Genomic DNA, 25,946 nt, shown 5'->3' with positions numbered 1-25,946 from the left:
TATCATCTATGAGTTTTTGTTTCTTATTGCCAATGGTTAGTATTGTTTAAAAAAAGGAGAAGATTTGAAGTGATCAAGGAAAATATAAAATTCTTGTGCTGATACAGTCTTTTGATGGGTAGAATAATCTAGTTTCCTGTAATTGTTCAAAGAAAATCATATAAATTTGTTCCAGGTTTTTTGTTTTTTTTCTTCTTGTTTTTGGGGTGGTGGTGGTGGTGGTGGAAATCCAAAAGGTATTTTAAAAGTATTTTTAATACCATCACAGAGGTTGGTGAAGGGTACAGGCTTTCAATTGTAAAATGAATAAGTCCTGAGGATTTAATGTATAACATATGACTATAATTGATAACACTGTACTACATAATTGAAATTTGCTAAGAGAGTACAGTGTAAACATTATCACCAAAAAAAATAAAGTAGATATGAGAGGTGATGAATGCGTTAACTTAATGGGAGGAATCTTTTCACCACGTGTACGTATGTCAAATTGTCATGTTGTACACTTAACATCGCTTACAATTTTATTTGTACCTCAATAAAAACAAAGTCACAGAAAGTAAGAGTAGTGAAATAAAGAGACCAAAGATTTAAAAAACTAAGGACCATAAGGTACATTGAAAGCAATCAATTCCATTAATTTCAGTTTACGTACATTCACATTTGGAGTTTAATAAGGAATTGCTCAAGTGTATTCTTACAGCTCTGCTGAGCACTTGCTTTGTGTGGCACTAAGGCAGCGACTGGTGTGAAAAGATGAATGAGGTACAGTTCTTGCGCTAGAAGAACTCACAGACAACAGATGGGAATAGACACAAAAGTACTTCATTAGAAAGCAAAGAATACTTGTAAATTACAATATTGAGGTTTTAGATGATTTGTGTCTACAAATCTCAATTTGTCTACAAATTGATATCCATCAATTTCTTTTTTTTTTCGCTGACAAAATTTCAATATTAGTATATTCAGGAAGATCTTTATATTTATTCTAAAGTCCTGTGTGTCACTAAAGCCATGCCTCATTTGGATATACTCATCACCACCATTGGTTCTAGAGCGAAGAGATTTAAAAGGGAATGTCAGATTACCTTGGCCCAATGATTTCATGTTTTTATGGCAAAACAGAGACCCAGAGAAGGTAGAGGATTTGTCCAAGTTTTCAACCATCAGAAATGGGCAATGAGACGTAATGGAAAAAACACAGGCACCGTTTGAGGCCTGGCTCGTCCCCCAAGAACGATGAGCCTGGGCAAGTTATTCCTCTGAGCCTTGCCCCCCATCTGGGGGTCTCGGAGGATCACTGTGAGAACGAAACAAGGCAATCAACTTGCCTGGTACGTAGCCAACGTGTAACTGGCAGTTCCCCACTGTCCTTCTCTTCTTGGGCTACTGTTCCTACAGAGGGTACACTTTCCATTCCCCTCTTCACATCTCAGAGCTCCTCATTCCCTTAAACAATGCTCATAGTTGGTTATGAACCTTCTGTCTTTCATATTTACATGGTTAGCATTCATTTCATTTTCTCATGCATCTCACTTTCCAAACCTTAATCCACTTGTAGGATGATTCTGAAACGTCTGTTTTTGCATTTCTTCTTATTTATGCTCCTGAGAATGGAAATCGCAAGGTGATCTTACAACATCTATATATCCTTTTCCCACTTCTACCCGCACCCCAAATTTCTGTATGCAAGGATGGTTCTTTCTTCTAAAAACCATTGTGATTGCTGATTTATGATTCTTTTGTTCTTATTATGTTGCCCAGAGAGTCTCTGCTATACTTGGTAGCCGCCAGGGCTTCCTTGCCTCGCGTGTGCACGTCGCTTTCTCCCGATGTGCCTTTCTACAATTGTTGTTGACCTTGATTTTTTCTGACTCCAGGTCTGATTTTCCTATGTTGCTATTTAAATAACTTTAAGACAGATAGACACATAGTAGGTGCTCAGTAAAGTATGTTGAATTAATGAAAGTGTGAGTGCATATTTCCAGAGGATACTACCATTTGAAATATAATAAACACCACCGGAAGGATATTTTTTTCACCAAAGTGAACTTTCATTTTCTGAACAGAATAAATACCATAGGTTAATTATTTTTCAATTTTTGGTTAATTTATGGGAAAATATACAAGTATGTCTAAATATGCTAGAGGGAAATATTATTGATAAAGGCTAAGAGATAGTTAAATCAATAAATATGCATCGAATAATTCCTACATCTGAGGCTTTTTGCTGAGGGCTATGAGTGATACAAAATAAATGTGGCATGATCCCACTGACCTGTAGCAATTTACCATCTAGAAAAAGAGATAAGACATGTATACAAGTGACTTTGATACAAGACATGGATATAGTCATTAAAACACAGAGGTGCTGACAAGATGTGTTAAAGGTACTAAGTGTGTCCAGAAGAGGAAGGGATTGGTTTGAGCCGGAGCAAATACTGGTGCTTCCTTCCTTGCAAGAGAGACCTTTGAGTTGGGCCAGGAAGATGACGTAGATTTTGAGAAACAGAGATGAGGGGAAAGGATTTTCAGGCAGAGGGAATCACATGGGACAGGCAGAGAGGTAGGAGAGTGTCGAGTGTATTTAAAGAGTAAACTGAGGTGGGGATTTAGTAATAAAATACAATTAGTCATGTAAAGTATTGCATGGGGAACATAGTCAATAAAATTATAATAACTACGTATGGTATCAGATGGGTACTAGATTTATTGGGGTGATCACTTTGTACGATATATAAATGTGTAATCACGATGTTGTACGCTTGAAACTAATATACTATGGTACGTCAAGTAAAAGTAAAAATAAATTTAAAAAACAATAAACCAATTTGGCTGAAACAGAATATTTGAGTAGAGGGAGCTTGTATTAGCTAGGTGATTTAAGGCCAAATCCTGGAAGGCATTAAATATTAAACTAAGAATTTTGGACTTTATCCTGTACTTCATGGGGGAAGGGTGAATGATAAGATTCAATATCACTTTGTTTGTATAGTATTGTATTTTATCTAATTTTAGGTTTCACTCCCCCTACCCCCGCCCCAACAACGAATTCCTCAAGGGCAAGGAGCGTGGCTTATTCACCTCTGTCTCCTCAATGCCTAGCGTTGTGTCTGGCACATAGTCGACATTTCCTATGTAATTCTTTTTCATTGAAGGAAAAAAGTATCAGACTTATGAATGTGGCTCTAGACTTTAGAAGACAGGCTGAGGTTTAGATCGCCAGTGAAGAGAGTGAAACGAGAGGATACGGCAGAGGAGGCCCATGGAGTGGGCAGGCAGGGGCTGGGGGCAGCCACGGCTAGGACAGGGATGTATCCGAAAGGTGTGGAAGTCAGAGAAGGAGAAGGGAGCTGGAGGGTGTGGACTACAGGTGTGAGGGAATGAGAGCATGTCCGGGAATTACAAACTCAGGCTTGCAAGTGTGAGACTGGGTAGCATGAGTGCCCATTCCTGACGTAATTTGTGGTAAGGGCTCCACTAAAGACATTAGTTTTTGCCTGAATCTTACAGCAATCTATATTTTATAAAGGTTTAAAAGTGGGAGACAATAACTTGAACATGTAGTTACTTAGAATCTTTGTACAACATTAAAGTTTTCTCAGTCCTTATTTATCTGACTAAATGCTAATTATCTGAGTTCTAGATGCTTCTGCTATAACCCAAATTCATCATATTTATCAAATATTGATATGTCTTTTTAAGATTACTGTTTTTTGAGGAATTTGTCTTCTTTTATTTTATAGGTGCGATTCTTAATAGATTTTCCAAAGATATAGCAATTTTGGATGATCTTCTGCCTCTTACCATATTTGACTTCATCCAGGTTTGTAAAAATAAGTATTATTATGTGTGTTTGCAGTTGTTCATACTTTTAAAAATGAGTAGAAAAAAGAGATAAATGAGTTTTTGCTTATTTTTCATTTGACTGAGAGTTGAAGCCCTATTGTATGAATTTTGTCAATACCAAAAGCCTTCAAAGAAGGCATAATTTTAGTAAATTCAGTGGTAAGTCAAAACTCTTTCCCTGACCCAAATCCAAGGCAGTTCCACATTTAGATGTAACTGTCTACTTGGGAGTGACTTGAGAAGTATAACAGACTTGTTCCCCCAAATCACTGTCCATGAAATAAGACATTTTTGACATTGGCATCACTATTTGGTGGAAGTCACCCACCTCCGAAGGACCCGTATGAAAAGGAAGATCAGTTCCTTGGTGGCCTGCAGTTTCAACCAGTCTCAGCCATAAACACTTCAGCACAGATTGGCCAGCTATGTAGTAACCTCACGATAAAGACCATAATGCAGGGACAGAAGGACATATACGTTTTCAAGAAGGGGAAAGAAACATTCAGGACTGGTGAGGACTGGTGAGCGCTGTATGGCAGATATGAAGAGGCCTGCAGGGCAGCCTGGCTCCGAGCACATGACTCTGGGGTGGGAGCGAAGAGGGAAAGGAGGGGACAGAAATGAATGGGAGTTCAGGGATGCCACCTTAGGTCTCCATTCGTGACAGGACTTAAGGAGGGTTGTGAATTAATAACCTTGGCTGTTGGACCAGGTTGGAAAACAGCTTCCTATCTGGCTTAGGTTGAGCCCTAGAGAGCAAATACCACAGTCTTAGTGATCTCCTTGGAGAGACAGTTGGAACAGGATGCAGCCCATCCTAGGACTGAGTCATTCTTTCCTCCCACTCACTTTCACACCCCACCCCAATAACAATACTTTATTTGAGAGAAACTGCACAACAAAATAAGGGCTACCACATTGGTGTGTATACACAGCCGACATTGGCAGGTGCAGAAAAGCCGTTGTCGGTTTGCCTCCTGTGGAATGATTGGCACAAACACAGTAGCTGTTCCAAGTGAACTTTTTAGCACTTTGGATTTCCTTCAGTTGCTGTTTGGGGATATAACTCAGCAGCAGCGGCTGGAAACTTTTAACTGATGCTTTGAGTTCGTGCGTTGGAAGGAGCATTCTCAGTGTCTTCCTTTAAATGCTGGACATTTGTTCTTTGTTCCAGGAGTGTACATGACTGGTCCCAAATACAGGATTATTAAATGAGGTACAAACTGGAACATGGGCATCTTGACATGATTGCAAAAGGATTCATGATTTTTTGTTGTTGTTGTTTTACTTTAATAGTCTGCTGAGTATTTTCTGAATCGCTATAAGGCTCACTTCAAAAAAACCTTGGGGAGAGTTAATTTTTAAGTATTTATTTTATAAATTAGCACTTTTTGACCCATGTGATGGCTCGCAAATCCTTTCTCTTACGGCAATTTCAATAATTTCTGCTCAAGTTCTAATGTTGGGGTTCATTAGATATGGCTTCGCAAGTGGTTGGGAAGGGCTCTTTTAATTTCCCTATTTTATTTATAGGAGGGTCTCACAGTAAGGAAGCATAATATGTGACAATCAAATACAGTTACAATCTGATTCATTCTGATTTATTAAAAAATTCATCACAGGTGCTCCTTTAAATTGTGAGCTCCTCAGAACATTATACTTAGTTATGTTCTGATTAGTGAAATTTAATTCTAATCGCAACATTTCAGGACACGATCTTTGTACATAATAAAGTATACCTGTAAATTTCTTTTTTTAAAAAAAATCATTTCTATGTGCTCTATTTCCTAACATTTAATACAGTTCTCGCAAATTTGCTCTCTGGGTTGGAACATCATATAATGAAAATAAAAGCTCTAGCTTCTATTCTGCAGATACAACTATTTATTTTACCTAAAGAAGATACTTAATCTCTGAGGGTCTCAGGTTTCCAACCTGTAAATGAACAAGATAAATCTATGATGGTCACGTTCAGTACTACAGTTATATGCTTCAAATTAGCATAGAAGTGGCCCATACGGGACAAATTTGAGCTTGAAGCCAAACAGAGAAAAACTGTACTCCAGCTCCTACTTATCTGTATGTTGGGTGAATGATATATTTTTTTTATGAAACGAAAGCCTACATATTTTAAAATACTGAATTTTTCTTTTCTCAGGCCTCAGAACGTTTAGTCCTTTTTTGATTTCTTCTCTCTTAACCTAATACACGATTATACTCTAAGTGCTGCTACTTTGATCTTTACTGAGTCTTCCACATTTTTTTCCTATTCATTCTGGTAATCCCACTAATCCTTTGCTTAAAACTATCACGGAGTCACTATTTTTTATGAATTCCAAAACCGTGTTCATTGCATGGTTTTAAATAGGTATTAATTTCCTTATCTCTTATTAATTAGCTGATTAATTAATTTACTTAACTGATTTCAAAGTGATCCTTTATTCTCATCAGGCCCATTTCACAGGCAGTGCTAGGTAACCGTCAGTGTCAGGAATGCTTTCAAGCTGCCTTTGGTGGGTGAAACGTGCTGCCCACTTCCTGGGAGAATGAGCAGATAGTGCCTCGCAGGTTTTATAGTCTGTTGGATGTTTTTTCGTTTCACAAAGTTTCAGATTTGTGTCAGTTTGAATGGGAATTAGAAATCTGTGCTCACATGTTCACTTTGCCCCGAAGTCTCTCTTGTTTACTTTGTGGTTTTCTCATTAATACACCTGGTCTGAAATGCCTTGTTTCTTACCCATTGTGAATTAAACACTGGGACAGAATTTAAGGGTTTGTGTGTGTGTGTGTAATTAGAATATCAAATATATTGAACCAATGCCTTTAGTTTTGCACACAGTGCTAAATTATTAGCTTCTGACTTTAGTGCTTAAGGATGGCCTCTTCTGGAGCAAATAATTTTCCTCAGTGCTTAGGCTTATTTTTTACTTGTTTCCCAGTTTGAGCTATATTCTAGATTATTATAATTGCTGGAAATCTGTTTTGTGAATGGTTCCTCACTTCCAGTTGTACTCACCTTCTCCATTCTTCTCTAACCCAGTGGGGTATCTTAGTTAGTTTACTACTCAGATATGTGGTAAAAATAGCACAAGTCAGATGAACATCGTACTGTTTACAATTGTCAACAGCAAACAAGGACCTGATCCTAACAAAGTAGCCGAATATCTCCATGCTGCCAATGCAGCAGCATTTGGCTGGTGTTTAATATGATGGCCTATTTAAATGAAATCATTTTACCTACTTAATCATGCTTACAACTTAATTTTTCTTTTTTTTCAAAAGATTCTATTTCTGAGAAAAAATATCCTTGGTTAAAAAACTATGGTTTCCTATGGATGAAGTCTTGTCATGGGCATTTGGGGCTTTCTCACTTTGCTGATGGCATTTGGAGGGCAAGAAGGCAATGGGGGAGACTTCCCTGAGATTATTAAGTCATCATATGTACTTAGTTCAGTGTCTGGTTCAGTAAAGATTTCTCTGAATACTTGTTGAATGAAGGAGGGGCTGGTATTGCAGAATTTGATGATTGCAGATGAAGAGATGTTTTTCCTAGAAAAGTGTCATTGAGATATGATCATCTGAAGTTTTAGATGAAAATAACAACCTATTCAAAGACGATTTATGAGTTCTTAGCTACACCCGCATCTGCGCTCCCATCTGCCAAAATATTCTGTTCCATTTAATTAGCTGGAAATTGCATGTGTCACCATAGAAATTGGTGGAAAATTGGATCACTGATTATTATATAGATATTATGATAAGTTTATTTTTTAACCTTTGTTGTGACAGTTTATTTATACTTTATTCAAATGGGTTATTGCAAAGCAAATGTTAGCAAACTTAAAAATTTTTATTAAATTTATTGCGGTGACATTGGTTAGTAAAATTATATAGGTTTCAAATGTGCCCTGGCTAGACTCACTAAGCAGACTTTTTTTCTTTTTAAAATGTGTGGATTTAGTGTTGCGTGGAAATAAAGAATTTAAACCTTTAACTTGAGCCTGAAGAACACCACCAGTATGGTTGCTTGTTTCTGTGAATGTCAATGGGGTTGTTTCCAGTTTTTTGGTGGATAATGTGAAGAGATATCTCTAATGGATAGGCTTGACTGACATACAACATTCATTTTGACAACATATGAGATAGAAAACATTGTCTAATTTCAAATTAAATCAGCCACCCTGTTAAAATCATTTTTGAGCCCATAGGTCATCTCCAATTATTTTAAGGAACAGGAACAGAATTTTTGGGAAGGGGAGTAACATTTATCAAGTATTTTTTTTCATTATCCTAAACATGAGAAAATTAGGTTCAGAGAAGTTAAGTATCTTGCCCAAATGACCAAGACTACTTTTAAGCGAGATCTTTCTGACTCCAAGACTCCAAGATGAAGGCACCATTTTCAGAAATTGTCTAAGCAAAATAAATGCTAAAATTTCACATCTTCACACTAAAATTATCTCAAAATAAAGTTTATTTTAAAAGAGGACCAGGCTAGAAAAAAGAATCACCCTGTAAAATTTATTTATCACTCACTTTAAAGTACACAGGAAATGAGAACATTCTGAGATCCAAGATCACCGTGTTTTCAGGACTTCAAAATGTTATTATGAGGGACCTAAACAATTTTTTGAATGTTCATGGAAAAGACAAAAAATGTACTTTGTGGTGACAGACTTCCTAGTAGGAAGGTGCGTGCCCCTTACTGAGAGTTGAGCAGAGTATGAAGAGCTCATTTAGAAATATACCTTGTCCACTTTGCAATGTGAAAATCTTTCCTCACCAACGTGTTTTCTTCAATCCTACAGTTGGTGTTAATTGTGATTGGAGCTGTAGTGGTGGTCTCGATTTTAAAGCCCTACATCTTCCTAGCAGCAGTGCCAGTGATCATTGCTTTTGTGATACTGAGAGCCTACTTCCTGCAGACCTCCCAGCAACTCAAACAACTGGAATCAGAAGGTGTGATGCTGACCGTGCAACGGTCACCTCGGAAAATATCCACAGCAGCGACTTGTGATTCTCTATTATTAATCTATTTCTCTAAAACTTTTTTCCTGCCTTTAAACTCTTGCATTACCTAACGGTGACTTTTGAAAAGTGTGTGTATATAAAAGCAAACAGTAAATTACAAAGTACACATAGATTGTTTTTGTTCATTAAGACCATGTGAGTTCGTTTTGGTTTTAAAACAACTGTGTAGAGTCTGATCAGTGTTGGTGTATGGGATATTCATTCCTAATTTATTGATATAAATTAGATTTTAAAATGATTCTTCTACTGTTACTGAAGGTTTGTCTGGGTTCCCAAACGATACCAGACAGAATTCTTCCCTCTTGTTTCAAACACTCTTCCTTTTTCTTCTCGAGTCAGCCTTTTTGTCCTCCAAACCCTTGCTTGAGGTTGAGCTGTTTGAAAGGAAGTATGTTTTTCAGTAACAGCTTTGGTGCAGGTATGTTTTCAGGGGATAAATTTCCAGGTGTTTCTGCAATGAAGGTTATTTGCTCAATTAAGTCATATAATCATTCTTAATCAAGGCCTTGAATAAATTGCCTTAAGAGAAAAACATTTCCTCTCAGCAGTGATTAATTCAGGATTAGCCAGGAAAACAATGCTCAGTGGTAGCCAAGAAACATCAATAAATAATGGCAGTGATTTTATAAGTTCCCATCCATGGTAGCCAAGTAGAAAAGGAGGTAACTCATTAAAAAATAACACATTACATCTATTCCAAATATGGTACCATAATGAAAACCTCCCTAAACCAGTGACATTGCTGTTTGATTAACTTTTAAGCTAATCTTTATCAGATACATGGTCGTAAAAATTTGTATTATGTATTTACATGATTTGCCTTGTTTCTTATGCGAATATTTCACAGGCAGGAGTCCAATTTTCACTCATCTGGTTACAAGCTTAAAAGGCCTATGGACACTGCGTGCCTTCGGACGTCAGCCTTACTTTGAAACTCTGTTCCACAAAGCTTTGAATTTACATACTGCCACCTGGTTCTTATACCTGTCAACACTGCGCTGGTTCCAAATGAGAATAGAGATGATTTTCGTCGTCTTCTTCGTTGCTGTTACCTTCATTTCTATTTTAACAACAGGTACTATGACCTTGTTAGCTATTTAGCGAAACATTTAATTTAAAATTCTGTCAACTAGTAAAATGCTACATTCTATCGGTTAAAAATTTTAGATATCTTTAAACAAATTTGGGGAGAGTTTGTTAATGAAAACATTTGTTAGTTTATTGTTGAACAAATAATTTCCTTGAATTTCATTTCTATCATTTTATTATTGAACTAATAACTTCTTTAAATTAGAGCTGTCTATAGTATTATATTACCCCTGCTTTATGGTTTAAAAAACTGAGATACAGAGCATGTCAGGTAACAAATATGTGATTGAAAAGGATCATCTCTTGACTCTCATACTGGTAAAGAATTCAAAAATAATAGATCTCTTTAATAAGGGGCTCTCTGAATAGGAGAAAAGAAACACACACACACACACACACACACACACACACACACACTCCCCATCCTGGTAAGTTTTGTTCTTTTAACTACCAGTTGGTAAAATTCATTATCCTAATGAGAATTTTACATGACGAAAAACTGCCACCTATGTGAAATGTTAGATAAAAGCGCCATATTTTTCAAGTACAAATGTGCTGAATTTTAGGATCCTGGATAAAACACACAAAATATTTTATAAGTAAAATAAAAATCTATATAGACAAGTGAGCTCTTCAAAATTAAGAATTTGAATTACTGTTTTACGAAGTGTTGAAATATGTATACGGATATGACAGTGGACAAAGGCTCAGAGCAATTACCAAATTTGAAGGATTGTTTGGCTATATGAACAGAATCCTGCTCAAATCAAAATGAGGCGTGAGCTGGAGCGCTCTGGGCATGTCTGGCAGAGCCCCAGGGCAGGAAGCATGCTCGGCCTCCAGAGGAAATGGGATCGGCCCTGAGAGACAAACTCAGCTCTTCTTCCCATCTCTTGAGGCCAGATGCTGGCCTCTGTCCCTTCCTTTCTGCAGCTGCTTCATTTATTTCCCTCTTTGAAGACTGGTTTTCCTGCTGTACCGGGGCTGTGGCACAGTGACTTTATGTGGCCTCTCCATTCAGGTCCCCAGAATTAACAGCAGAGTTCATCTGTCCAGTTACAACATCCAGGGGAGAACAGAAAATAGGCTCATTTGGTCCCGGGGGTCCCCCTGCAGTCCATGCAGCTGCTGTGAGGGTAGTAGGTTCCCCACATTCGTTATTCTCTCAGCCAGGCCAGTGGAAAATGACTCTACGAAAGGAATCCAAGTGAGCAGGCGAAGGAACCCTTAGCATACGGTAATCCTGGGCAACATTTAAAACAAAAAATAAAGTTTCCTTTTAGGTTCAGGATTTACATTGTTTTCCTTTAAGTTATTGAAAAGAGGATCAAAGAAGGCTGAGTTACATACATACCGGTTTGTTAACAATTAGATGTCATGTGCTATACCATAATGGTTAAAGATCTGGCTGAGGCCTGGTTTACCAGGGGTGACAGTCGGAGCATTTGACAACCAGGTACTTTAGGGCCTGTCTGTCAGTCAGATCAGATGCCTAGCAAGCGTGAATGCTAACCACACACGGAATATCAAGGTGTTGAGCTGTATTAACTCGTACACGTTAATGAACTTCTCTCAGGCCCTCATTTTCGAGTTTTGTGGGTATTCAATGTGATAATTTGTACAAAACCCTTAATATAGTGCCTGGTCCGTAATAAATACGTATAAATCTTACATTGCTTATTATTGTTATTGCTGTCAAACGTTATCTTACTCTCCTCTTAATCTTCAGAATGAGTAATAGATTGGCATCCTGACTAAATCTTCCCTATCGGGAATAAATGATTTAGTACTAAAAGCATATACTTGCTGTGTATGCTTTATCTCCTGTTAGAGGAATGGTGGAAGCAAAAATTTCAATTAATAGTAATAGGATAAATTATTTCTTCCAATTTTGGAACCCTATGACAATTTTATTATGCATAATAGCTGCAAGGACTGACTCTCAATTGAGACTTGATAACCTAAAGTGATAATAACTTAAGAAAATTTGTATTAGAAAACTTTTATGGCCATAAATACTGAATATTTATGAATTTTAATCAGTGGTTCCACCCAGCCCTGAAAACCTATTTATTCTAATTAAACACTGAGTGAACTAGTATTGTCTTTTTTGAAAAACAAAAATGGCAGTCTTGTCTTTCCAAAGGGCAGACCCATGAGTTTTGACTTGCCATTGAAACTCTGAAGTCTACTTTTTCCCCAACAGTATCTGATGAGCAGAGATAGTCCTTGTAAAGGCACAAAGCACAGCTCAACGTCTTCTGGATGCTGCTCACACCTTCCCCTGCTTTCGACTTCTTTGTAGACGAGCTCATCGAGATACAGGCCTTTTCTTCCATTATCTATTATAGTCTTTGAAAGTGTTATTAATTACAGAGTAATAGCAGAGGAGATAAACATGGTATCTACCCAACACCAACAGCCCCTATAATATCTGAAGCATTTAAAAAGAGGGTAACTCCTTCCTAATCTTCACTCTCTGATTTAAAACATTGGCTGAATACTTACTACAGGCAGGGCATTATTACTAGTGGTAGATGCTATGCCGAACTGAGATGAAAGATGGTTAAATTGGCACAAAATTGAAATGTAACTTTAAATGACAAATGCCCTAAGAGAGATATAAATACAGGGGTTCACAGAAGAGAGCTAGAACAAAGTTTGTTTATCTTTTTTCCACCTATAGGTGAAGGAGAAGGAACGGTTGGCATTATTCTAACATTAGCCATGAATATCATGAGTACATTGCAGTGGGCTGTGAACTCCAGCATAGATGTGGATAGCTTGGTAAGTCATTGTTATTTTAAAAAATTTTTATGAAAAAATTCAGACAAACTAAAAAGTATAGGTAATAACATAAGGGACAACAATGTACCCAACCCCCAGGTTAAGAAATAAAACACTGCAGATAAATATAAGGCCACTATGTATCTCTCATTAAACCCTTATCTTTTCTTTCCTCCACATTGATAGCCACAACCAAGAACTAGTGCTGCAGTGCACATTATTGCACAGTCTCCGTGCCCAGGATTCTTCTTCTTCTTCTTTTTTTTTTTAAATTTAAATTTATTAGGGTGACAGTGGTTAGTAAAATTACCGAGATTTCAAGTGTACATTTCTGTAATATATCATCTATATATCACATTGTGTGTTCACCACCCATAATCATTTCCCCTTCCATCACTATATATTTGACCCCCTTCACTCTTTTCTACCATCCCCCTTTCTCCCTTATCCTCTGGTAAGCACTAAACTTGTGTCTGTGTCTATGAATTTTTGTTTCTTTGTTTGTCTTGTTCCTTTGCTGCTTCCAATTTTATATCCCACATATGAGAGAAGTCATATGGCTCTTGACTTTTTCTGTTGGAATTATTTCACTTAGTATAATCTCAAGATTCATCCATGTTGTTGCAAATGGCAGTATTTCATCTTTTCTTATGGCAGAGTACTGTGCATATACCAATCCTAAGAAAAGAGAACAAGGCTGGAGGTATCACACTCCATGACTTCAATTTGTACTACAAAGTGACAATAATCAAAACAGCATGGTATTGGCAGAAAAACAGACACACAGATCCATGGAATAAGATTGAAACCCAGAAATAAACCCATATGAATATGGACTGATAAATTTTGACAAAGGAGCCAAAAACATACAATGGAGAAAAGAAAGCCTCTTCAATAAATGGTGCTGGCAGAATTGGAAAGCCCAGGGTTTTTCTAAGACAAATTACTCAGGAGTGGAATTGCTGGGTCATAGAATTTACCCACATTCAGCTTCACTAGTTTGTGCCACATTGTTCTCAAATCTGTTGTATCAATTTATATTCCCATCAAGAGAGTAATAATTTTCATAGGTCCATGGCTATGATATGCAACAAAATATTGTCAGGCTTTTTAGTTTTGACAATCTGATGGAAGTGAAATGATTTCTAAGGAGATAGGGCAGCTTAATATATATTTATTGGTCTTTGAGTTTCCTCTTCTGTTAATTGCTTATTTATGTCTCCTGCTCATTTTTCAAATAGACTGGGATTTTTCTTAATTGGTTTGTAGGAGTGTATGAATTCTGGATCAACTGTCAGTTCCATACATTTCAAACATGGTCCTCCAGTCATTGGCTTGACTTTTAATGTCTTTTGATGAAAAGAAGCTTTTAAGTTCAGTGAAGTTCAATTTACTAATCGTTTATGTTCTGTGCTTTTGGTATCTTGTTTAAGAAATTCTGCCCTATCTTGAGTTTTCAAATTTATCAATATTACATTTTTCTAATATTTTTTTCTTATTTTAAAAATTTCCACAGTCTTTGGTGATAGCTCCTTTCTCATTCTTAAAATGTTTATCTTTTTTTTTTGCTTGGTCAATATTGTCACACATTTGCATACTTTATTGGTGTGTACAAAGATCATACCTTGGTTTTATTGTTTCTCTTGTCTTGTTTTCCTAGAATGCAGTGCCTTCAGTTATGTTTAGGAGTGAACACTGTGTCAGAGGCAGAAATCCCACAGCAGCAAGAATGAGACATAAAGGAAGCAAGGCAGATTTCCCTTTTTTATTAAAAAAACACATACATAATTTCCATTCAGACTGTGTAGTGTGTCTGATGGCTTAATCATCAACTTTTATTGGACTGTCTGGAGTACTGTATGTAAACTCAGTCATCTGTGACAACACTGGTGGAGGGTCTCAAAACCCACGTTGAGAATGACTATATTATTACAGCTGAAGTTCCCTTTCTCATTCTCTGAGAAAGTCCACATGTTCTCAGACCACACACATTCATTCAGCTGTGACATTTGTATAATCCATTCTTATTACAGCAAATATCATTATAAAAAATATTTCTAGGGAAAAAAAACTTTTAAGTGCCCTCTTTTTGCCCATGTGTCTTAATATTTTATTTAACTGAAGCATTTTAATAATTCTTGAAATGTAATTTAACCTGAGAATGATTTAAAGTAGGTTTTATCTCTTTTCCTTTAACATTATCATTATTATTATTATTATTTTTAGTTTGACCAGCTCTTTTTAGAGACTCATTCATTTCCTTACATAACTCTATGCTTTTGGGATTGGGCCTCATAAAGGTACTTAAAAATATTTCTGTTGGCAAATAGGAGAATAGCAAACAAATATTGTACTTGCATTTAATTCTTTGTTCCAACTTTCTACAACTTTGACTTGACAATTAAAATCCTCATCACTTCACCTCTTTCTTTATGTAACAAATCTCTTCACCTTTTTATGCACAGTTCCTTTCTCTTTGCCATATTACTTTTCTTGGTTTTTGTAACATCCTCTACACATTGATGTCAAAACCTTTCTCATTGCGCTTCTATTCTGCATGTGAAATCTCCATGAAAGTGTCCCTACGGTATTTTTACATCTTTAGTTTTCACCTGGGCATCCTGGCCTTTGTGACCTGTACTTTGACATTGTGTCTTTCATCTCCTGTTATAAAAGTATCTTTACAAAGAACTATTGTATTATAATGCAATCTCTGAAAAGTGTCAATATTTGCATTTGATCTCATCTTTAAAAACCATGTTCTTTTGTTTGAATATCAAAGTGATTATGTTAGTTTTTATTTCCCTGCTAAATAACGCAAGTGGTCTTTCCTGGGCTTTGGTGGGCATTTATTTAGGTATTAATTCCCATCATACTGCTTTCACCCAGGCAATTGCTAAAGTTATACTGTGATTTTTAAATTTTCACCTGGCATATGTTGAGGTAGGAGGGGTAGTTGTGCCCTCTAATTTCACACTTGAGTGATCTTAACAATAAAGGTCCTTCTGACCTCTGACTTAAAAACTCAGTATGTTCTCATTTTACTTTCCTGATTTGTTAACTGAATTTAGATCTGAGTTTAAAATGTAGTAAACAGGATGTTTTGTTTGACACATGCTTTTAGTATTTCCGTACTGGGCTCCCGAGGAAAAAAAATCTTTAGGCTTGGAAAGAATATTTCATTTCCCCAACTGGCCTAGGTCAGACATGGATAGAGTCAAACGTCTACAGAACTATGAAGTTATAAAAATAGCAATATGACTTTTACTGCTCATCCATTGCTTACCCCCAGGTGCCTACCTTTCATTAGCTTTCAACCAGTAAAGGTAATATTTGGATGATAACACTTCCTCATCCCTCCCTCTACTCCCTTCGTGTTTATGACCGACTACACATCTCAAATATCGACCCTCACCACTGGCCAACAACGTTTTTATTATATTTTCCTAACAAATTCTTCCTTTTTAAATTTTCTGGCCACACACTTATTCAACACAAAAGAACCCCTCCCAACTTGAATGAGGTGGTTGACCACATTCACGACCAAATCAATCCGTCTCTGAACTGGAATTCCGTTGCTGACCCAGCCCCGGCCTCGGCCTTCTTGTGAGTGCAGGGGGCAGCGCTCTATCTGTAGGTGTCTGTCAGCGTCCCTTCCTGTGAGTCCTGCAGGTCACTCACCCTCCAGACCTTTGGGCCTTGGCCTGCCTGACTGAGGCCGGCTGCGGCCAAGGTTGCAGGCACGATCTTGGGGTGGGGGGGTGGAGGGCAGGTGGAGGTAATCATGGAGATTCGGGCTCCCCTCGTTGGTAAGGTCAGTAAATGTCTCCAGGCAAACTGTTCCGTCACACAGCTTCATGGTTTGAGAGGCTGCATGGCCTTCACGACGTGATGATCAGGCACATTCTTGAGTGCCAGCCTGGGTGTTTAGGCACGTGAACGTCCTTCTCAGCCACCATCACCCCCTCCTTAGAAAGGAGTTCTCAGTGACCATCCGGTTCTTCTTAGTATCAACATTGCAACAGTTGCTGCTTCTGGGGCCGGAGCAGGAAAAGCCTAATAAATTCTTTATTTTATTCCCTATGGTAGTTCTTTCCCACCTTTTTGTCTCATCTCAGGTGCCCCAATAATTCCACTTCCTGCACTCTCAGTCAATGACCTTGCTACGTACTTCAAAGGAAAAAAAAAAGATGCAACCAAAAGGAATTCCGTCATTTCTCCCCACCATTTGCACCACCCTGCTGCACCTCTCCTTATAGGCTGTACCTTCCTTCTGTGTCTTTGCTCTTATACGAAGGCCAGTGATATGTGATTAACTCCTTTGTGGGATCTTTCTCCCTAGCTTAAAGCCACCTTCTTTTGATCTCCAGCTTGCACTCCATTTCATTGACCTATTTACAGCAGGACTTCTAGAAAGAGGGCTTGTCTCCATTCCCCACCCCAAACACAGCCTACTCCATTTCATTCCATCACCCGATGACTTGGGACCAGTACCTTACCAGAGCCCATGTCCCTGTCTCCCTCTCAGCAGTATCTTTACCATGGACAAATCTTTCTTCTTGTGATACTTTCTTCTCCTATTTTCATGATGCTATTCCCTCCTGGTTTTCCTGCTCCTTCTCTGTTTCCACCTCAGTCCTCTTTGCTGGCCCCTGTTCTTGCAGACCTCTAAACCTCAGCTATATTCCAGCCCTCTTCTATCTACACTCTCTCTAGCTGTTGTTATCTAACTCCATGCTTCAAAAACTATCTCTTAATGAAACACACATTCGTATCTGTAGTTTAGACTACTCCCCCGCTCTCTAAACATATGTCCAACTACCAACTTGACACCTCCATGTGTTCATAAAACACAGTGATAGAATATCTTCCAGGAGATTTGATGTTTTAGGCTGTAAGTTTTTGTCCAGAGTCTCCTCAAAATACAAATGGGATATCAAGAGACCATTAAAAGGAAAGAAAATGTCTATTCTATCTACTAATTTGCCAACTTTATGTAGTAGGTTGGGAAATAAATCATGTGAACATTGTCACCTTATGAACAATATACAGCAGGTCCTCAAATAACATTGTTTTATTCGATGGTATTTCATTATAAAGTTGATGAGAAGCTCTAGGAACTTAACTTTTGTTTATATCAAATTAGACTATGGTAAAATTGGTTTCATTATACGTCATTTTGCTTAAAGTCATAGAACCTACTGACGATGAGTGAGGACTACTATAATTTAAGAGATTGTGAACTACCCCAGAAATTTTTTAAAAATAGTAAAATTATCATAGAGTCTAATTTAATAATTCCCACTGTAAACCCCCATGTTAGGGAATTTCCAGTTATTACAAGTGATATCAAAATGTTTTAAAAATTGTTATTTCTAATTCACTGTTCATTTTAACATGAATTGTGTATACGTCTCTCTATTTGTTTCAATTTTATATCTCATACCATTCGGTAGATGGGATGAAAAGAGAAGTGTTAATTCCTTTTAACTCCATACTTCAAGTGCTATATAGATTATAGTTTCGATTGCTAAAGCAATTATCTTAAATTTTTTGCATTCTTATTTAACAAAGCTGTGTACTGATTTATTTCCTATGGATTCACAGGATACATGCCATTTTTAGTACCATATTCTATCTCTTATTGTTAGCTGTGTAAGCATTCTGTATCTTAAATAGGCAATGAATATCTGGGTTTCTGCTCCATGAATGAATGAAGATTAAATACATACACACATACATAAATACATAAGTAAGAGCTAAGGGATGCAAAGGTGATGGCTCAGATTTAGTGATATCAAGCTATCTGGTGACTCACAACTTGTCAACACTTGCAGTTTCATTGTTTGAATGAGGCAGTTGATAGTTTATGTCCTTTACGGGCTATGTACCATGTAGTGAACACAACTACAAGATCTGAACATGTGAGTATCATCCGCTTCCTTAATTCTCCAACAGCATCAGTAGATAAACCTTCCCTGCTGTACTGTGTGTTCCTAATAACACAAGAGAAAGAAAACCACAGGATGAGCCGGGAAGACTGTGTCTCAGCAAGGCTTACATTTAGATTCCAGTCAATGGGGCTCCAGAAAGTTCTTGCACGATTGATGCAATCTGAGAAGAGTTTTCTGTCAATAGAAACTCCCTCTGTTTCTCCTTTGTCCTTTCATCGCCTGTGTTTATTTTGGGTTCCAGTGAAGATCAAGTGACTAATTGTACAGCGACGAACAAGACACCTGATAGGAAGAGAAAAAGGGAACCTGGCATTTCTTCTTTGCTCCTAATGCCTAATTCTCTTGTATTGAAAATAGTTTCTGCTATAAGAATCTGAGGGAAGGGTACATTTCTCCTAATTTTTTGCCTTATTTTAATGGTCTCCTGAACTTACCTTTCTTTTTTTTTCTGTTTTCACAAGTCTTTGTGGTATATTTTCCTTTCATGACCTCTGTCCCAAGACTTCTTTCCATCTCACCATTCTCTTTCTACCCTACAGAGTGGTTTTCTACTCTGCGTTCAACTCTGGCCTTACCACCAAGAAGTCGTGTGGCCTTGGCCAAGTCATACCCCCTCAAGGGCTTCACTTTTCTCATTTGTAAAATGAAACGGTTTGGTTGGGAATTTTCTGAGGTTCCTGCCAGCTCTGACATTCTCTCTCTTTTGAACCTTTTCCATGTGAAAGATTTCAACTCTTGCTTGTCATGTTCAGGCGTTATTCCAGAGGCTTATGAGAGTCACACATACCTGCCACTCTCCCTGAGAGCTGAAGTCCTGTGTTGAAGTCATTCCCCAGTGCAGTTGTTAGAGCTGATCAAACAACTCTGACCCAGTATGTTACTAGAACCAACTAAGAGAAAGAACATGCCATTAAGATGTTCTTGAGTCTCGAATTGGCAGGAGAGGCTTATGAGAGTCCTACGTCATTGCTGGAGTTCTGGAAAGTTTGGAAAATTATTTGTTGGGCTTTGTGCCCATCACTTCACCTTCCTGGGTTTAGATTTTCTCATTTGTACCAAGAAGCAATGGATTAGATCAGAGGTTTTCTACCTGGCAGCACATGAGGAATTATAAAATTATAGATTACTCAGTGTCCTCTAAGACCAATTAAATCAGTTCTCCTGGTCAGGGGCAAGATATCTAGGCATGACGTCTATATTTTTTAAAAGGGTTCCGGGTGATTCTAATGTGTATCCAGACTTGTAAATCACTGCATTAGATGATCTCTAAGTTTCATTGTAGCTTTGATTTTCTGTGAGTTGCGGCAGGGGATCAGCAAACATTTTCTATAAATGTCATTTTTGTCCTATACATCAACCACTGGTATATCTATGACGGACGATACTTGACAGAGTATAGGAAAGTCACAATATTTCAAAATTAAGATGCTTGGAGAAACATTTTACATTATTAAAATAGTAAAAACCTTGAGAAAATATTTTGATATGTCATTTTAGACTCCTCTTCTTGACATTTTTTTGAAATATTTTTAGTGATTACCACATACACTCAATTGCATTCACCAAGCACTTGCTGATGGCTTGTCATGTGCTTTAAAAAAAAAAAAATTAACACAAGATAGAGTTTAAGTAAGCTCCAATTTGAGTAGTAGATTCAATGACCGATGTCAGACCTTTCACATATAAAGATAAATTTGAGTCTTTTGCCTGTTGTTTCACTTAGAACCATGATGTTAAAGCTCTTAATTATTGAAAATAAGTGTAACATATTTAATACCTCCGTGTTTACTTCGGACAAGTCTTTGTCATTTTTAATGGATTTTCTTTCTTTTATGTCAAGAACACTATAGCTGTAACTTACTTGAGTCAGAAAAAGTGACACTGACGAGCCCTGTGATTTGCCACAGATTAGAGTATGTAAACCATTTGCGTAGATAGCGAGTGATAATAATTTACTAAGGGTTAGAGTTTATAGTATATCATATGTAACTCACTTATGCTATTAATGTTAATAATTTATAGCAATATGGTACCTGACTTTTTATGTGATCTAGGGGCACAAGTGACACATACAGAAAAGTAGACCAGAGTTTCCAGAATCTGTTTTGAGCAGAGCCTGTTTCCGTGATAAACCCTTATCTTAAGTCTGCGTGCCTAACCTAAAGATTGTGCTGATGACTATGGTCTTGGGTGTTGGATCCATATTAGTGAGTGCTGAAAGGCAGTTAGTTTGGGCCTACCAGGAAGAATCTATGATTTAAAACATGTTAATTTGTCCTGTTATTGATTTCACATTTTGAAAATTTCTCTTTTAAATATGTGATGTTTTTCACATTGTGTCAGTTTTCCAGATGCTTCTCTTCACATGTATTTCTTTCTATCTTACTTTAGCAACCAGTTATAAAATCTCTTTACAGTTGTTGGCCAGATTTCAGTCTTATAAAATATGTTTTCTATTATCATAGCTTTTCGGGTATTCTCGCATGTAGTTTGGGTGTTCATGAGTAATTTTGATATCCTGGTTTCTAAACAACCAAAAATAAAAGGATATAGAACAAATAATTTTGTAAAGGAGAAAAGTTTGGCTTCCTGACTTATTCTGGAAAGGTCTTTAAGCTTTCTCTTCCTTCTTTGTCAACAAAAGGCGAAAAGGAAAACCAGGAATCTTTTCTTTTTCACTTAAACGTGTCCCTTATAATGTAAGGTTGAGAAGAGGTGGGGAGCTATTCTTTTATGCTCCCGTCACACTCCCAAAAGACTTTGTTCTTCTGATGCTTAGATTAGTAACTTCAGATGTTGTTATAAAGATAATGAGACTCAATGTTAAAGATTGACTCAGGAAAATATTTGGAGCATAATACATTTAAATAATGAAACCAAAAATTTTAAACATGATTCTCAGGCAAAAATCCCTTCTCATTTTGGCCAATTTTATAGAAATCTGTACAGATTATATCAAGTTATTCTCTTCATGTAAAGAATAGGTTCAGTGTCTCAGTGCTTGAGTCTCCTTTTGGCTTTATCATTTACTTCTCATAATCTAAGACAAGAGGTCCCACTTTTGCTGAGGCCAGCTCCAATCAGAGTGTGCTGTCAGTGGGCCAGACAGAGCTGCCCCTCACTTCTCCTCCGAAAACCCTTTCCATGCATAGGAAGCAGCAGCTTAAGGTTAGAAGTTTGCCACTTTACAGTCACTCTGATAATTGCCAAATCTGAATTTCCATCCAGCTCAATCTAGACAGCTGCACAATGGCACAGCAATTTTTAACATGTCACTTGAAAATGTTTAGTAGACATTCTAAAACAGAGAAAGAATTAACTTAGGTTAAAAAGCTCAATGAAATCAAATAGATGAGACTGAACATAGTTGGGTCCATGGCAACTTCCTTGTAATCTGAATAGTAATGTCTATTTTCAGGCCAAGAAGCACAGGGGTGCAACTGCAGCCGGGATTACCTGCTAAACTATCACAACATCGCCATTCTCCCTACACAGACATTGCTTTCTGCATGTGAGGGAAACAATGGATTCATTCATGATTAACAAAGATTTTTTCTTTTCAATTTTTATTGAGGAATATTGGGGCACAGTGTGTTTTTCCAGGACCCATCAGCTCCAAGTCAAGTCATTGTTTCTTTTTCATTGTTTTTTTTCACTGGCCCATGTGGGAATCGTACTGGTGACCTTGGTGTTATGAGCACTGCCTTCTAACCAACTGAGCCAACCGGCCACCCCAACAAAGATTTTTTAAGCTAAGCATCAATGGGGAGGCTTTAACAAGGAATGCTTTGAAAAAGGTCATAGGCACAGTGAGTTTAACAGGAAGTCCATAAAACGTAATCTACAAGTCCTTGCACTCCAAAGGCCATATACTTAATTATATGTGCACAATTCTGATTGTTCTCTTAAGAAGCCACCTCCAAATTACTTCAGTTTTAGGTTCCACAAAACCTGGGTGCATGCCTGGTTGTAGCTATGAATCTTTGGCTATGAAATCAAGTGTTTCCTCTTGCTATAGTTGAATTTACTTTCCAATTGAACGTGTGTTCTGTTGAGTAAAAGAAACAATCTCAGAGATCTTGCCAGGAGTGGATCTAAGTTCTCAGTGGAGTTTTCAGAATGCCAAGGTACTAGGGGAAGGAGCATGTGGCCCTAGGCTATCTCTTGTCTTGCTCACTGTCTCTGAGGCACTGAGGTTCCATCTGACTAGAGGGGCACAGTTCAGTCGGATTGAGTCTTTGCCCTTGTCCTGACTGTGAGCTCTCCTCTGGTGAGCAATCCTCTCTCCTCTCGGGTTCTTCCATGCCTGAGTCATGGAGACCCTGAGAGCACAAAGAATTGGAATTGTCTTCCCTTCAGCCCCCTCTGGAAATACAGGGAAATCTGACATTATGTCATCTGTGTCTAGCCATGCTGAGCAACCATGTCCACTCCATGGCTCCCAGCCATGCCAGACCCTGGAAGCTTCTCTAAGGCATGCCTGCTTTCTGGGCTCCACCTTGGAATTGACGCACAGTCCTCTTCCATTCTAAAATCCCCCAAATCTACTTGAGAATAAAGCCAATGTTTGCTTGCAAAGCATGACTACTTTTTAGAGGATCTGGTGTCTCGGCCCTCTTGTTACCTTCATTCACGAGTCAGATCGTGGCATGGGGAGAGGAGCTGTTTCTATTCCATAGAAGTTCATCTATGGCTACCGTTTTTTGCATAAACACTGAGTTTTGAGTCCTTCAGGCTTTGGCTTTTGAAGCTTAAAACCCAATATTCATGTGGCTTGACATTTTCAAACTATCAATCTCTGACTCCAAAAGCCAATTTTTGAAACTTGGAAGACCAAGATTGATTTTCTCTGCTCCGGTTCTGATGTACCTTCTCCTTCAAGAGGCAGTGGAGGTATAATGTGCAAATTGGAGAGCCTGAGAGGTGCAAGGAATTCATTAGGAATTTATAATATTATCTGGCCCCATCATCTAGTCAGTAATGGCATTTCAATGGCTGCAAAGCTGACCATAACGCAGGTGTCTGCCTGAGCCACCTTTTCGTCCCATCAGAAAATGTTCTAAACCATTGACTTGAATGAATGTCTGCTCATAGTTCTGTGGTGACTGCCCATTGTTAAGACTGCCCACTTGTTCTTGGTCAGGGTAACCTGGCCACGCTCTGGGCAACCATAACAATCTGTCTTGGGGTCACTTTAGGCAACTAGACAGTATGAAAGGTGACAAGTGGAAAATTCCATTTTCTAAATTTGATAGATATGTTCTATTTGCCACATTAGACATTACAAGTTCCGGATTCCCCGCAGAGGTGAACTAGCCTCACTAATGGAGAATTTAATTTGCTGTACTCAAACATAAATTCTTACACCAAAAATCAAATGCTACATTTCAGTGCTGCCCAAATTGTTGTTTTGAATGTCATTTTCTAATAATACTGCATATAATTTTGAATAGTTTAGATAGCAATACTTAAATGTTTTATTGATTATTTGGAACTATTAAAAGGATTTTTGTTACACAGTGTCTCTTTTGACATTCCAAAGTACTTAACAAAGATGTGTCTGGAATTCTTCACAGCAGTGGCACACAGAAATGTCAACGGTTCCAACTGTATTTTATAAAGTGAAGCTACATTTCTGCATTTCTCTAAATTTCTCATTTCAAGAGAGTGATGTTATTCTTATGAAGGATAAATACAATACGGTATTTTAAATGCACTTGAGTTTTTCCCTGGAAGTTCCAGCTCAGTAGTAGCTATAATTCTTATTTATCTTCCAGACCTTATATAGATGAGCAGTATTCTGTGAAAATTAATGACAGTGAAATGCAAGTCTGTATTTTAATTCAAAGTTAATAATAATAAAAAAAAACTGAATCAGTATTTAAGAACCCCAGAAAATCACTCATAATTTGGAATTTAAAATATTACATGTGGGAGCAGCAGTGATTACATGCCTTTCACTCCCCCCTAAAGTTATTTAAGATGGATGTGGGCTCTGCATACTTTTCATTTCCATCAACAGTGGGTTTGGCTTAAAAGGATTCTCTTCTTGAACTTTGAATAGTTATTGAAGGTAATTCCAAGGTATTTTCAAGATGAAGAAAACTGAAGCACAGAATTATTAGATAGAAGAAAGAACTTCACAAACAACAGGCTGGATCAATGGCATGTGAAACAGGCAATACAGTTAGATGTACTGAGCTGGAACTTTTCAGGGTCAGTTAAGGATTAATATCTAAATTCCTCAGTTGCATCCACCAGTCATTCCATACTAAATGTAAAAAAATGTTCCCATTTAACTTCTGATAGTGAAAAAATAGAAATACTAGAAGTAAATGCCCCAAAATGTATTTCTTCCTACCCATTTTTTTTGCAAAAAAAATTATCATTTATAATACTCTAAGTCTTAACTAGACATAAAATAATACTTTAACATTGTAAAGTAGAAGGATACATTCTTGACTGAGTAAAGCCAAGAATCAACAATTACTTTTAAGACAAAAAAAGCAGTAAATTTCTGTCCAGTAAGCTGTTAACATCAGGGAAGGGCTAAGTCACAGGATCAAGGATGATGTCGTTTAACAACAGAAATTGAATGAATTCACAGTTTAAAATTTTTCTTCTTATTCATTTATTTATTCATACGTATTTAATCATTTGCATAGTCATTCCTTTATTCATTAATTAATTTTTCAAAAATATTTACTGGGGCCGTTTTGTATGCCAGGCTATTTTTAAAAATCATATTCCAAATTCCAATAAGTCATATAGTTATTCAGAGAAATATGGTTTTGGTAAAGAATTTAACTAAGCAGCTTTAAAAAATAATTGGGCTCTTATATTTCTATATACAATAAAGATATTCGTTATTAAATGTTACAGGAATAAATTTATAAAGAGATGCATATTTAATTTCAAATACAACCCTTATATACAGTCACATTTTGCTCAGCAATGGACATTGGTCTTTAAGTAATTTAGATTAAAAATATAGTTATTGAGGTGCAGATATAGGCCAATGACTTAAATTTGTTTGAAGATTATTGTGAAGTTATTCAAAATTTAGTAAGCGACAAGAGTCCACTTACCTCCCAGCCGACATATAGAATTGTAGATAGTTATAAGGCAGTTCAAGAGAAAAGCAAGAATCTTCTGTAGTAGTTGTGAGATGTGGAACATTTTATTATAACATACCAGTTGTACAACATTGCGCATTTTGCTGCTCATAGTAGAAAA

The 25,946-nt window shown here is 37.2% G+C and overlaps 1 protein-coding gene and 1 pseudogene across 1 annotated transcript in view; one reads left to right on the top strand and one right to left on the bottom strand.

Annotated features, from left to right (window-relative positions):
* Positions 1-25,946, top strand: part of CFTR (CF transmembrane conductance regulator) — a 157,618-nt gene that overhangs the window by 93,803 nt on the left and 37,869 nt on the right. The window contains exons 18-21 of the mRNA XM_033099296.1: positions 3,747-3,826; positions 8,658-8,808; positions 9,728-9,955; positions 12,656-12,756. Of these exons, the coding sequence (XP_032955187.1) occupies positions 3,747-3,826; positions 8,658-8,808; positions 9,728-9,955; positions 12,656-12,756 (560 nt within the window). The remainder of the gene's footprint in view (positions 1-3,746; positions 3,827-8,657; positions 8,809-9,727; positions 9,956-12,655; positions 12,757-25,946) is intronic.
* LOC117017963 (40S ribosomal protein S10-like) lies at positions 16,242-25,937 on the bottom strand (annotated as a pseudogene).

The sequence above is a fragment of the Rhinolophus ferrumequinum genome, chromosome 26 (assembly GCF_004115265.2).
Source record: "Rhinolophus ferrumequinum isolate MPI-CBG mRhiFer1 chromosome 26, mRhiFer1_v1.p, whole genome shotgun sequence".
In the NCBI taxonomy this organism is placed as follows: domain Eukaryota; kingdom Metazoa; phylum Chordata; class Mammalia; order Chiroptera; family Rhinolophidae; genus Rhinolophus; species Rhinolophus ferrumequinum.
This window is presented reverse-complemented; position numbering and strand designations above follow the sequence as displayed.